Below are 13,363 nucleotides of genomic sequence, written 5' to 3'. Positions count from 1 at the left end.
CATGGGAGAAATAGTAAGTATTACTGATAAAAAAAATTAACAGTTCTCACTTTGAATACCTTGTCATCACGGTAGAGTTTACAAAAGTTTGGAGACTTCTAATTACAAGTCTTCCAACGAATGACATACCTCTCCCAGTTCTAACTATCTATATCAATCACTACAATACCCTCAGTTCTAACTTCTAAGTGGTCACCGCCATCCAAGGCAGGCGTTAAGCACTTACCCAGTGGCATTAAAAATTCAAAACTCTGAGGAAACCTATTCATTCGATGCCTAAGAACTCCAATCCAGCTGCTTTCGGTGTCAAACCCAGCTCAGACAAGTATTCAGCATTATAGAACTTGCTCAAATGTCTCATTCCACTATCGCAGAGTATGGTCACAATGGTATGGCCAGGGCCAATTGCCTGTGCTACTCTAACTGCTCCGACACAGTTCATTGCAGATGAACTCCCGAGGAAGAGTCCATCGTTCTTCAAAAGAAACCTGATACATACATAAAAAACGATAGTGGTAACAAGTTCAGGCATCATTTCATGTAATCATTCTTCTGGTTGAGACACTTAAAATAAAAGAATAAACAAATGTCAAAAATAAGAAAAGTGGGAAGCCAACAACAGAGTAAGTAACAACCTAGCCATTTCAACAGCCTCCCTATCGGTGCCTCTAAAGGCGCCATTAAGTTTTACCATCGCAAAATTCTTTGTTATCCTGTTAATTCCAATTCCTTCAGTTATAGTGTCAAATGGATTCTTGAGTCTTTTTCCTTCAGCCTCCTCTTTGGTGTACATCACTCCCCGAGTTACCTTATTATACAAACCAGAACCTGGAGGATCTACGAGGAAGCATTTGATTTCTGGATTCTTTTCCTGTTGAGCATGGGACAAGAAATATGTCAGACAACTTTCACACCCAAAGTGGCATCTAAAAACTGGAGGAAAGTGTGCCGTGGCGAACCTGAAGAAACGTAGAAACACCAGCCACAGTGCCACCAGTGCCTGCTGCTGCAACAAATGCGTCTAACTTTCCATTGGTCTGTTCCCAAATCTCAGGCCCTGTACCCTGGTAATGGGCCCTGAAGTTCGCTAAGTTTTCAAACTGATCTGCAAAAAACCCACCTTGGCAGTCACTAGGAAACAGAGAGCTATAATGGTATCCATCAGATTCATAACCATTTATTTTCGCAGTGTCCTTGTCATTCAGTTGTAAATTTTTCGGTTTCAGCGCAAACTCATTTGCTTCAGATGCCCGTCTTCTTGCGATATTTACAAAATGGTCTTTGTGAGTAATGGACACTGGTCGCACTCTTTCAACAGTTGCCCCAAGGGCTTCAAGTATTTGAGACTGAAGATTGATCCAAGCAAGACAATCATCAATCAGATACAAAAACTTACGAGAAATTATTAAAAGGTATGGTACTAATCACCACATAACATGCGTGGTAGTCTCCGACAATCTAAGGTGATATTCAATAACTACTTACGTATAAGTTGTTTACATAATTAAAAGGAAAATAAGGTTAAACGGTTTCAATATAATCTATAAGCTGCTTTCACAAGAAATCCTGCACAGCTAATTGAAAGAAGAAAACAACATGTAAACATATCACAAGCTCTCCGAATAAGCTGTACACAAGTTCTTCTAAATTAAACGGGAAAAAAAAATGGTCAAACCTTCGAAGTTCAGTACTAAATTGATTATCAGACTTGCTGGATTGCATTACAATAATTATAAAATACCTTCTCAATGGCAGCATCATCTGGTATAACCACGTGGGCCTTGCACCCATAGGCAGGAGCAACAGTAGCAATGCTAATGGCAGTACTTCCAGCACTCCCTTCAGTAACTATTCCACCTGGACGTAGCTGGCCAGATTCCAGAGCCTGCGCAATCAACCATAGAGAAAATCTTCAGACTGATACGTATATGTAATCAGATTGATAAATTTGACATTCAACCCCAACGAAAACAATTGTGTTAAAAAGGAAACAAGGAAAAAGATAAATAAATAGAGAGTAGTGAGAAATTGATAAGATGATGAACCGAAGCTTTGAAAATTGTATGGAAAACAGTGACTAATAGCACACGCGAATGATTGAAACTACTTCGAATTAACCTCTTGAATTATTTGAAGAGCAACACGGTCCTTGACGCTGCCTCCGGGATTCAAGAACTCGCACTTGCCGAGAATCTGAGGAGAAATTGGTGGTTAGCGGAATGAATTGGTAAAGATAATAGATGAGCAGAGATAGATAGTTACTTGACAGCCAGTGGCGGCGGAGAGACTGTTGATCCGAATGAGAGGGGTGTTACCGATGGCCTCCACGAGCCCGTTCTTCCTTGATATGTTCTTCTTCTTGGAGCGGCGGTCACAGATGAAATAGGTGGTGAGAGCGACTGAGATGAAGATTGCGACACCAACACCAACGGCGCCTGCGCCTCTCGCTGCCACCGGCGCCATTTTTTCCTTTCCACCCTGTGTTTCTCTGCTCCACAACCGCCATTCCCAACACCACAAACAAAATCAAAGTTATTGGGCTTTCTCTCATGCTTGGACCACCCTTTTCTCCTGGCCCATTTACAATGACACTCCCCTAACTTGCTCCTGCACCTTCGTATTCTTCGCGCACTGTCTTTTTAACAACGAAATTGAACTTTTAAAATTTTTACCCTTAACAATAAATATTTTCTTAAATGTGTATCAAAGCTGTTAGATTTTTAAATTTAACTTTTAATTATTTCGAATTATTAAAAAGAGAGAGAGATTTTCAAAATCTTATTCTTATTCACTCAATCCAATTTAACTCACTAAGGAAATATATTTGACTGGACTTAATTTAATTTAAAAATATATATAAATCTAACCCAATATGTTTTTTAACAGGTTGAATTATATTAATATTAAAATTGTAATGAATGTACGTTAGTGTTGTATCTTTAAAACATAGAAATTGCAATCAATGTACGTTAGTGTCCCTTCTCGCTTGAAAGTTCGAAAAATCAACCAAACAAACACTTTTGTCTGAGAGAGTTTCTCTCTGCAACACCTTGCACATCATTCCCATGGAGATCCAAGAGAAGTTGTTAAAGTTCAGATACCATTTTCTCGGGGCACTTCTCTTCTGTCTCACGCTCTTCTCTCTCACACTCATGGCTCCAAGATTCATCACTCTCTTGGCCTATTTCTGGCCACTCTTCCTCTCCACTGCTCTAGTCTTTGCCCTAGTTTTCTTCATCGCCAAGACTTCCCCTTTACCCTCCTCCGACGCCACTTCCCTCCACAGCGCCGGCCAAGGCCTCCTCGATTACGTCGCCGGCCACCATGACCCGCCCTTCGACACTCGCCACAAGTCTGACTAATCAAGGTTAGGTAAACACACACTGCTCCTTCATTATCTAACGCCCATTTATTTTCTTCTTTTTTCTTCTTTCATTCAAATGTCGGTTAATTGAAGAAAGGAGACAGTCTTGTAATTTACGTTTTGTGGTTTTTAAGAATAATAGTTATGTCTTGATGGACCGTTTAACGGTTGGGTCGTGTCAATTAACGTTGTAACTCTCTCTCTCTCTCTCTCTTGTTTCGAAAATTGTTTTTGCAGAAAAAACGGTGCTGCTATGGCAGTGTTTTTAGATTTTGTTGACAGTGATGGTGAAGTGAAGGATGAGAAGTGGCGTACATGTTGATGAAATTCAAATAATGCTTAGGTCACCAACGCGAAACTTTGTTGTTTTCCGTCACCGATCGGTGTATACAATTTTGTTGCTTTATTACATCACCCTTCTCTCTATGAGTTACTCTTTCTGATTTGACTAAACAATTTACGGTGAGAATTTCTTACACAAATTTGTTTAGAAACATAATATCTGGACAGTTGTGGAAGTGTCGTTGTCGAACAGTGTGGATAGGTTCAAAACAGTTACGTCAAGTTAAAAAATATTGATTAAGGATTTCACTTTATGTCAATTATTTTTAATAGTAGTTGTTTATCAGAAATAATATAATATATTATCGTTCTGATTGTATAAAGGAAAATAAAAAAGATGAGAGATGGGTAAAAATAAATATGATTTTTTCTGTCTTCAATCTGGTTGTAGCCATTTGTGTTTGTAGATAGTTTTAAAAGTGATTCATTATGAGATAGGAGACAATGGTGCACAAATGGCATAATGTTTTTTGAAAAGGTTAGTGGTGTGGTGGACCAATACCATTTTTGAAATTGAATGCACATCACAACTAACAACCGAGTCACCAAACTTTCTAGGCAGGTCATAGATGAAGGGTTCTTCAAAATCTTACAAGAAGTAGATAACAGCCACACAACTTTAACATATCTCTTTTTTCTCTTTTTATGACCTATATAACTTTAAACATGCATGTTTAAAGTTTCCAATTTTTTTTTTCCTTGTACAATGATATCAAATTTGAAATAAATTACTCAGATAAATTGCTTATGATAATTTGAAAAATAAAATGGCGCAGTTTGTTTGTCAGAAGTTTACAGCCTAACAGACATTAAATTAAATCAATATATAATAGATGGAAAAATATGATTTTCAGTTCCTAGTCGAAATTATATTGTTTGGTCTTTGTAATTAAAAAATATTGATTTTGATCCCTACTTTTACGACACCATTAAAATTTATGTTACGTGATACTTACTCCGTAGACAAATTGTAGTTTCTGTTTTTTAACTTAATTGTAAAATTGGCATGCCAATGAAAAGTTGTATGTAATATTTGGTGCTAAAGTTTAAAAGTTGAAAAAAAAAGGGACTATAGTAGACAATTATAAAGCTCAAAGGAAATTTAGTTTTTTAAAATTTCAAAATTTAAAACTCAACTATAATAAACAGAGGCATACCTTATTTAAAATATTCATTTGTTAATTAATTTACATAACTAGTATTTAACTTTTGCACTAATTAGATTAATTCACTCAAACTTCTCACTGACATATTTTGATACTCGTTATTTGTGTGCTATTGTTATCTAAAATGTATATGTATAAAGAAAAAGAATTACTTCTAAAGATCTTTTTTACAAAATACATATTTGTGAAAAATTATATATATATATATATATATATATATATATATATCATTTTAAAAATAAAATAAAAGGAAAAAAATATCTTTAGTTTTTGTTATGTTATGATGATGGGGTTCTACATGTAGTTATATTAAACAAAATTAAAGACGTAATAAAATTTTACTCATAACTTAATTTTGCACTACATTTTTATTGAAAATTAGAATTTGAATCCAACTCAATCTTATATAAAGTTCACTTTAAAAAAATAAAATAAAATTAGATATGCATTCACTCCGATATCATTATGTGGCTATATTTTAGTTTTCAAAAATTACATTTGCATTCACTTCTATATCATGATTTAGTTATATTTTTAGCAACTTGGGATCTTCAACAAATTTAAAAAATTTCATTTACATATGATAAGCTTGCAGAATTATATATTTAACAATACAGAAGATTCTGAAGTGTAAAGTTTCAAGCTTATATTGAACAGAAAATTAAGCATTTAATATACATATATATGAATGATTACATTATATGTATAAGCAGCTCGGTGACTAAGTGGTGAACAATTTGAAGTAAGAAAAAAAATAGTATCACTCTGTACCAAGATGTAATGTGTTAGTCTAAGATGACTGAGCCAATGTTATATCCGAAGTTGACAGTGTACCAGAATCATCAACATCTAGCTGTTCAAACTCCTGCATCACAAGTGATATATCTTCTTGACTAATCTTCCCCATCTCTTTCAGCTTATAAATAACAAATTCAGCAGCCCTATCAGAAGAAAAAACAGATAAAAATTAATGAAATCATTCTTTCATAATTGATTGTTGTTTTCACCGAAGGTAGCCGAACAGTTTTTAAGATAGACTGATCTTGATCTCAGAAACTGTTCGGCCAAATTTGGTTAAAACAATTATATAGTAATATATGACTTTCAAAGAATCCTTAACTAACCCAACAGTTCCATCCTCATCAAGATCAGCAGCCTCCAAATCCAAATTGGTCACTTTCCTTGTAAGCACCCACTTCACAAGCTCCTTTTGTCTGATTTCAGTGTTTAGCTCAGCAACGTAGAGAAAAAACTGAGCTAAAGTAATAGTACCTGTCAATATCCAAAACACAGCAAATATTCTTCCTGCTTGAGTTGAGAAACTTTTGTCCCCATAACCAAGGGTTGTAATGGTAGAACAAACACAGTAGAATGCATCAATAACATCCAGTTTCTCAACAGTCACCAGAAAAACTATCCCTGCAGTGAAGAGCACCAAAAGGAGGAAAAAGACTACAAAAAGTTTGTATCTTGTTTTATTGGTCTCAAGCTCCCTTAATATTCTAGTTGAACCAACTTTTTGGTGCATAGCTTTAACCAGCAAAAGTTCCTGTTTCTCAACTAAGTAATCTGCTGCTTTGCTTACAGTGAGTCCGATCAATGCCATACCAGAAAAAACAAAGGCACACGCAAGTAGTTTTGTTAGGTGGCTATCTGGCACAAGGTCTCCATATCCAACAGTGGTCATTGTAACAATTGTGAAGTACAAAGCATCAAGAACTCCATCTGTTTTCGTCCCCTTGATCTGGTCCCTCACAAGGAAGAAGATTAAAGCACCTACACATAAATATACTGCAAGGTAGATAGCAACTCTTTTGTGATTTGGATGCAAATTCTGAAATATGGACGTAGTTGGAGGAGTTGATTCTTTGCATTGTGTCTCAGAAGGAACAAGATCTGTGTTAGGAGCACTCCTAGAGCGGTGTAACCTTCTCTTGTTTAACAGCCGTTTAGCCTTTTGAGTCTCATTCAGTGATGACAGCAAGGGCTCCTTTACATTATTGTTGGTCATGATGTTGGAACTGATTCAGCTGCAAAACAGTCCAACCAAGCAACATGGGATTCCAGATTCAACTTTGCAAATTACGCTCCTAGATGCCAAAAGGAATCCTAGAACAAACACAACTAATGAACAGGGACTTCTTGTTTAGCTCTCAATTTCTCAATGTCCAATTCTAATGAAAGCTATACAAGCTTCATCATATATAACATTCCTACTATGTTGTCAACATCAGAAAACAGAACAAAAGGACCAGAAAATGTGATAAACCAGAAGTCAACGAAGTTTGGTTTTGGGAAACAACGCAGTTTTAAAGTAAATTCAAATTTCATTGCAAGGATTTTACCCTCAGGAAGTATTTTTCTCTGGCCAAGTAAGCCAAAACAGTTCCGCAACAGTAACCCAAAATTACAAAAAACAAATCGGAGTGTTTATGCCTTAAAAACAGCAACTTGCAAGAGCTTTTGAAAAAAATAGAATATGGTTCAACATCACAACCTAAAGCCTAGTGATCTGAGTTGAGGGCAACAATGAATACTTTAAGGTTGTTCATGTGAAAGACTTGTCCAACTGCGGTCAATTTCAAGGAGCATGAAATTTCCTCATTTCTAGAAACAAAAACAGTACTATTCAAGTTCAACCTAACTCTCTTTACAGAGAAAACATCTGCAAAATTTACAGATCACTAATCAACGACATCCAAAAGAGAACTCGAACGAAACCATTAAGCAGTGGTGATTCCAATGAAATAGGAACCGAGCTTGAAGAAGAAAGGCATGTGTTGAACTAAGAATCGAAGAGGAAACAAAACCCATCACAACAACAACCTTTGAAAACTCTAACCTTTGAAGTGGTTTACTGTTGCTGGAGGACAAAGGCTTCTGAAAGCTTCCGATTCAGTGAAAGTGGATCCCATCTGACATATTTAATATTATTCATAAACCAATTTGCGCAAGATAATATCCGGTTTATTTATTTAGTAGTTGTGTGTTTGTTTTCAAAAGGGACAGAACAAAAAAGTCCCATGTATGTGGTCCACGCGGTAGTTTTCGTCAACTGTATTTTGGCTTCTCTATCAAGGCTGTTATAGATGTTCTTTTGTTCTCACTATAAAGTAAAACGAGACATAGATCTAAGAAAAACGAGGAAATATCAAAAAACAAATACACGTAATAAGAAAATTAATATCTTAATTTTTCACATCAATTAAATTAGTTTTAATTTTTTTTTTCTTTTTTTTCTTTTAATCTAAACGACCATATATATATATATATATATATATATATATATATATATATATATATATATATATATATATATATATATATATAAATTTGAAGAGGGAGAAGATTAGGGTCAAAAATGGAGGGAAAGAGGAGGAGGTTACAATCGGAGTCACAAGCACAGAGCGTGATTCTTCTCACGAAAATCAAAGGTAACGGAACCATTGAAATTTCATTTACCGAAACTCGAACAAATTGTTTTTGGCATTCACCTTGAATCTCGGTTGAAGAATTGTTCTCTCTGCATTGTCAGAATTCACTCGAGCTTTGCTCACAGACCTCACCAACGGACGCTCGCCACTCATTCTCATCGATCGCTTCAGAAGCTACTGCGCCGTTCCCAACGCCAACTGGTTCCGTTCTGACTCCAACTAATCACCGTTTCAACTTTTCGTTTCTGACACGTTTTTTTTGTTGCAACGCAGCTTTTGTGCCTCCGATTTGCCGTGCGGAAAGGAAGCTCTCACACTCCGCACGAAATCCCGCGCGCACAGACTAGGTCACTCTCCTTTTCACTTCACGACTTTGACTTATTGTGTATATTTCCTTTTGGCTATTCTTTAACTGTTTACACGAGATGAATTTGTATATATGAGTAAGAATTACGAGACTCTCTGTTTTGGATGTGTTGATTAGTTTTTTTTTTTTTTTTTGGATGGGTTCCGCTTTCAGTTGTCATGTTGAGGGTGATGCTGATTGTTCAGAAACTTTTGCAAGAGAACAAGCATAGCTCCAAGAGGGACATTTATTACACGTATCCTTCTTTATTTTTGGGTGAGTTCTTCGGTTTGCTGGATGGATTGTATTCTTCACTGTAACGTGAGAACCATTGGTTGGAGGAAAAAATTGAGTCGAATAGTATCCCATCTTGAAACCAAATTGCCTTTGCTGATCATGAGTTTAGGACTCGCTGATTTATGGCTTCAACCGTCTTTCTCTTCTTGTTTTGAGATCTTTATGCTGTGCATCTGGCTGTTATTATAAGTTGATGTTGCATTAGAGTTCTAGGTTGCCATTGACTAAAACATGATTGTTGTTTCTCTATTTTTGCTTGGTCCAAATCAAGTTGCTTGGCTTGCAAGTTTCATTTCTACCCATACAATTGCCCTTGAATACGAAAAAAAAAACACTCGGATGTTTTCTAGTGACAAAAGTTTGCAAAAATGTACCATAATTTTAGTTATACTCAAGTTCAAATTGTCACAATCTTTGATATTAGGTTGTTGAAAAGTCAGTGCCAATATCTATTTAAAGTTTATGGTAAAGGTTTAACTTCCCATGACACTGGATTTCTTTTCACGTATCTTTTTTTTTGACAATGCAGATCAGTCAGTGGTGGACCAAGCAATTAATGATATATGTATTCTTATGCAGTGCAGTCGCCATAACCTTAATGTGGTAGTTTTCTGCTCTATCGTTAATTTTTTGGTCATTTTTCTTTTGGCGAAAATAACTTCTACCTGAGTTCCCGATATACTTGCTTTGCAACTCATTTGATATTAGAGACACGTTTGGGATGCTTATTTTTTTTAATATTCCTTTTTTCAGGTTTCCGCAGGGAACGGGTACAGTATGAGATCACACTCAATCTTGGCAAATGCACTGTGTTGTCAGAATTTTCCTAAATAGTAGTAGTGGTTTTATTTTCACATGTAATAATATTTCATGAATGTGGGTACATTTTTGTATAAAAATAAAATCTCGCCTCTCGGCGCATCTAGAAAATAGAAATTGTCATGAAGTTCAAAGGACACGTATTTTTAGTTGCCTACTGCTTCAAAATTATGAGATCCTCCCCTGTTTCATTGATGTTAAAATTGATGATAGTGAGAAAATATGATTCCATTAACGTACAATAATGAGGCTAGCATTCGTGATTTATCTCTACTGCTGCTTTAGTACTAGTAATGATTAATTAATTTTCTCGAAGCTGATAATTGTTGCCTTCTATTGAGGTTTTCATATTATAATGACACGTTTAACTAGAAGGTGCTAAGACTTATGGATCAAGTTTGTTTATGCTGTAGGTTAATTATGGGCTGGATAAGATTCTCTGAAGGAGAGAGGAAATTTGATTGCATAAGTTCTCCCAACAGTGTAAGTACTAAGAATGATCTGAATAAAGGTTTTTACCATTTAAACTAAACGCATACATTTGGCTTTTGTGCAGGTCCACCCCGTTCCCGTTCGTGTTGAGGATGTTCAAGGTATCCTTGTTTCAAGGTGAAAATACTGCAATTGTTCAGTTTCCTTGTTATAATTATATTTGGTACTTCAATATTAAGTTAAAATGCAAAGTGATTAGAATTGCGGAGAAACATTTCCTAACCTGGTCATAGATATCATTAGTGTTGCACAATACATATTAGTTGTGGAGAAAGAATCAGGTAAACAAATGCTTTTGTTCTGGAGAAAAAGAAGGAAAAAAAACAGAAGATTCTATTGAAAAGACCGTCCATGTTGAACTTCACTTGCAGTTTTCCAGAGACTGGCAAACGATCAATTCTGCAATACAAATCACTGTATTGTCATCACTGTAAGCAATCTTCTGAAGACCTTAGTTTCTTTTGGAATAATATTTCTTTGTTTGAAATTCTATCTTTATACAGGGAAGAGGCTACCCAGATATTCCTACAAGAAGGTGTGAACTTTTTTTTTTTCATATGCTTATCATGTTATGCTATCAAGCCATATGCCAACTTGGCTTTTCGTAAATCTAGCAAATGTGTCTGTTGTGCGCAAAGTTAGGAACTTACATGCTTGATATATCTGTGATTTTATGCATTTTGTATACTAACAGGTTTTTGCGGCTTCTGGTAGAGAATTTGCGCCTGCCTGTTTATTGCTTGGTAGATTGTGATCCCTATGGCTTTGACATTCTAACCACTTACAGATTTGGTTCAATGGTCAGTATTTGTAAGTTTATCAATTGAGAAATACATCAACAAGCTTATAATTTTAAGGATCTGATTATCAAGTGTATAGGATCATTGAGTGGATTGAATCTATCTCTATAATGGTGTAGTTAGAGTTTCATATCCTACCTAACTACTCTATTTCTCTGGATTATGTTAGCAAATGGCTTATGACACGAAACATCTTCGTGTCCCAGAGATAAACTGGCTTGGAGCTTTTCCTTCAGATTCCGAGAGATATTTTGTTCCAAAGCAGTGTCTCCTTCCTTTGACTGCAGAAGGTAAATAAGATATTACTTGTAGTGCGTCGGATTGACCTGGTTGCACATCCGATCTACTAAATACAGTACTCTCAATATTTCTTCTAGACAAAAGAAAAGTTGAAGCCATGTTACTTCGATGCTACCTTCAAAGGGAGGTACCACAATGGAGGTATTGGTCACATACAGTCCATGTCCTTGGCCTTCTTTTTCAACTGGATTGAGATTGTATGCTGCTTATATTGCCTTGTTGCTTGTGAAGGTTAGAGCTAAAGTTGATGCTGCAAAAGGGAGTAAAGTTTGAGATTGAAGCCTTATCTGCGCACGCACTTTCATTCTTGTCAGATTCTTACATCCCATCTAAAATTGAACGTAAATTGATTATGTAGCATGTTGGTCTTTTATGTGTCAAGTTCTACACTAGCAACTGGATGAGGGCATGATCGGTACATGCATTTATTACAATTTCTGGAAGATTAAGGCTCCCTAAACGATTTATTGCAGAAAGATTTAGCATTGGTTCGAAATTTTCTTTCGAGAAAGATTCTAGAACTGTGAACACAGAATGTTTGTAGAAAATTTATATTTTAATTTTCAAAATGCTTTCTGGAAATACTTGGTTTTGAAGGTTCGGCCTTATAAGAATTTTTGAAAGCCTTACAGTAAAGCTACAGAGGAGAACCGACACTAAAGCCGACATATACTGAACCGACAATACTTACTAAAAAAGCCTGCAAATTGCGTTGCATATATGATAGAGAAAAAACAAAAGTTAAGGTGTGCTTGTTTTTCATCTTATGTACCATTGCATGCCATTTTTTTTGTTTCCTTTTTAGTGATTGTTAATCCATTCAATGAGCATCTTTGATATAATTTTTATTTTGAGATCTTATCCTCTCTTTAAGTAAATCATGAGTTTACTTTGATACGAGATTTTTGTGGAAGATATTACAAAAATCTTATATTTGAGATTTTAAGTGAAGATATTACAAAAATCTGTACTATACTATATAAAATTAAAGACATTAGTTTTTCATACATATATAACATTGAAATTTATCCTATATAGTTTTGGTTACAACTCAAACAATATTGATAGATTAGGGTAAATGTACATTTAAAAGTTATTTAATTATTTTTTTATAAACTTTAAGTGTCTCATAAATTTGATTAATTTTAATTAATTTTTAATTAATTTTTTTATTGAATATTCAACATTTCATATTTTTTATGAGTTTCAATTATTTGGTTTTTCAATGATTATTATCGTCATTTTTTATTTGCCTACATGTGTTGAGAAACTTAATAAAAAATATAATATTATGATTAATGAATTAACAAATAATTTTTATTATTCTAATTGAAAAATAATCTCGTATTTCTTTTCAATTAAAACATATAATAATTTTGAATATAAAAAAAAAATTTAAATTAAGCCTCAATTAAAAATATTAAGAGATGTTTCCTATATGATTAAACCTTAAAAATATTACACTTAAGATAATGCAATTGAGCATTTCTTAATCAGTTCTCCGAAGTAGGCCCTTTTTAACATGATTTAGTAGAATTAACATCACACATATGCAGAGTAATGTATCTCAAAGAACACAATAGTTTCTCTCGTGAGTGCCGAAAATATGTGTGGTGTACACCATGTGTGCACTCCTCTTGGATTTATATTCATGTATTTACTTTCAAGTGCATTATTGATACAAAATCAGTGATGTAATCAATTGCAAGCATACAGCTCCCATTTCTCATTCTCCGCATGAAATTAACCCTATTTTCAAGGGCCTAAGGCACCCAATTAAAAGACCCCACTTCATTATTTTGATTGTAGTTATACATTATTGATATTGAATGGACAATCTTATGCACTGTCCTCATCAACATGATTTATGTATACAACTTCCCACGCTTAGTTTTATACATCAAGACCGATCAATAATTCATCTCAGCTGCACCCTTGCCACACCTTCCCCTTTGATGCAACAATGTTACATTTGTACCCTTTTATTCTTTATCTTGGATTTG

General features: G+C 34.9%; 4 protein-coding genes across 5 annotated transcripts; 2 read left to right on the top strand and 2 right to left on the bottom strand.

The window, feature by feature from the left end:
• Positions 1-18: 18 nt before the first annotated feature.
• Positions 19-2,523, bottom strand: LOC114194358 (cysteine synthase 2). The gene is made up of 6 exons (XM_028084526.1): positions 2,263-2,523; positions 2,119-2,193; positions 1,742-1,885; positions 960-1,346; positions 636-871; positions 19-488 (listed from the first exon to the last, which is right to left on the bottom strand). The coding sequence occupies exons 1-6, from the start codon at positions 2,461-2,463 to the stop codon at positions 266-268; spliced, it is 1,266 nt and encodes a 421-aa protein (XP_027940327.1). The 5' UTR covers positions 2,464-2,523; the 3' UTR covers positions 19-265.
• Positions 2,524-2,957: 434 nt separating this feature from the next.
• On the top strand, positions 2,958-3,372 carry LOC114195224. Its single transcript, XM_028085619.1, has one exon. The coding sequence runs from the start codon at positions 3,066-3,068 to the stop codon at positions 3,360-3,362; it is 297 nt and encodes a 98-aa protein (XP_027941420.1). The 5' UTR covers positions 2,958-3,065; the 3' UTR covers positions 3,363-3,372.
• Positions 3,373-5,496: 2,124 nt separating this feature from the next.
• On the bottom strand, positions 5,497-7,937 carry LOC114195645 (two-pore potassium channel 1). Of its 2 annotated transcripts, none has more exons than XM_028086185.1 (3): positions 7,715-7,937; positions 5,997-6,902; positions 5,497-5,813 (listed from the first exon to the last, which is right to left on the bottom strand). In XM_028086185.1, exons 2-3 carry the CDS (start codon positions 6,881-6,883, stop codon positions 5,663-5,665), a joined length of 1,038 nt encoding a protein of 345 aa, XP_027941986.1. In that variant the 5' UTR covers positions 6,884-6,902; positions 7,715-7,937; the 3' UTR covers positions 5,497-5,662. The 2 variants fall into 2 exon arrangements, with proteins under 2 accessions (XP_027941986.1, XP_027941987.1); XM_028086186.1 differs by having other exon boundaries at positions 5,997-6,981; positions 7,715-7,809.
• Positions 7,938-8,205: 268 nt separating this feature from the next.
• On the top strand, positions 8,206-12,137 carry LOC114193793 (meiotic recombination protein SPO11-1). The gene is made up of 15 exons (XM_028083733.1): positions 8,206-8,306; positions 8,408-8,507; positions 8,580-8,653; positions 8,827-8,928; positions 9,479-9,552; positions 9,703-9,719; positions 10,182-10,251; positions 10,325-10,361; positions 10,494-10,541; positions 10,632-10,690; positions 10,764-10,795; positions 10,955-11,060; positions 11,230-11,350; positions 11,438-11,501; positions 11,592-12,137. The coding sequence occupies exons 1-15, from the start codon at positions 8,234-8,236 to the stop codon at positions 11,716-11,718; spliced, it is 1,104 nt and encodes a 367-aa protein (XP_027939534.1). The 5' UTR covers positions 8,206-8,233; the 3' UTR covers positions 11,719-12,137.
• Positions 12,138-13,363: the final 1,226 nt, after the last annotated feature.

This window comes from Vigna unguiculata, chromosome 8 (genome assembly GCF_004118075.2).
Source record: "Vigna unguiculata cultivar IT97K-499-35 chromosome 8, ASM411807v1, whole genome shotgun sequence".
Taxonomy (NCBI): Eukaryota; Viridiplantae; Streptophyta; class Magnoliopsida; order Fabales; family Fabaceae; genus Vigna; species Vigna unguiculata.
This window is presented reverse-complemented; position numbering and strand designations above follow the sequence as displayed.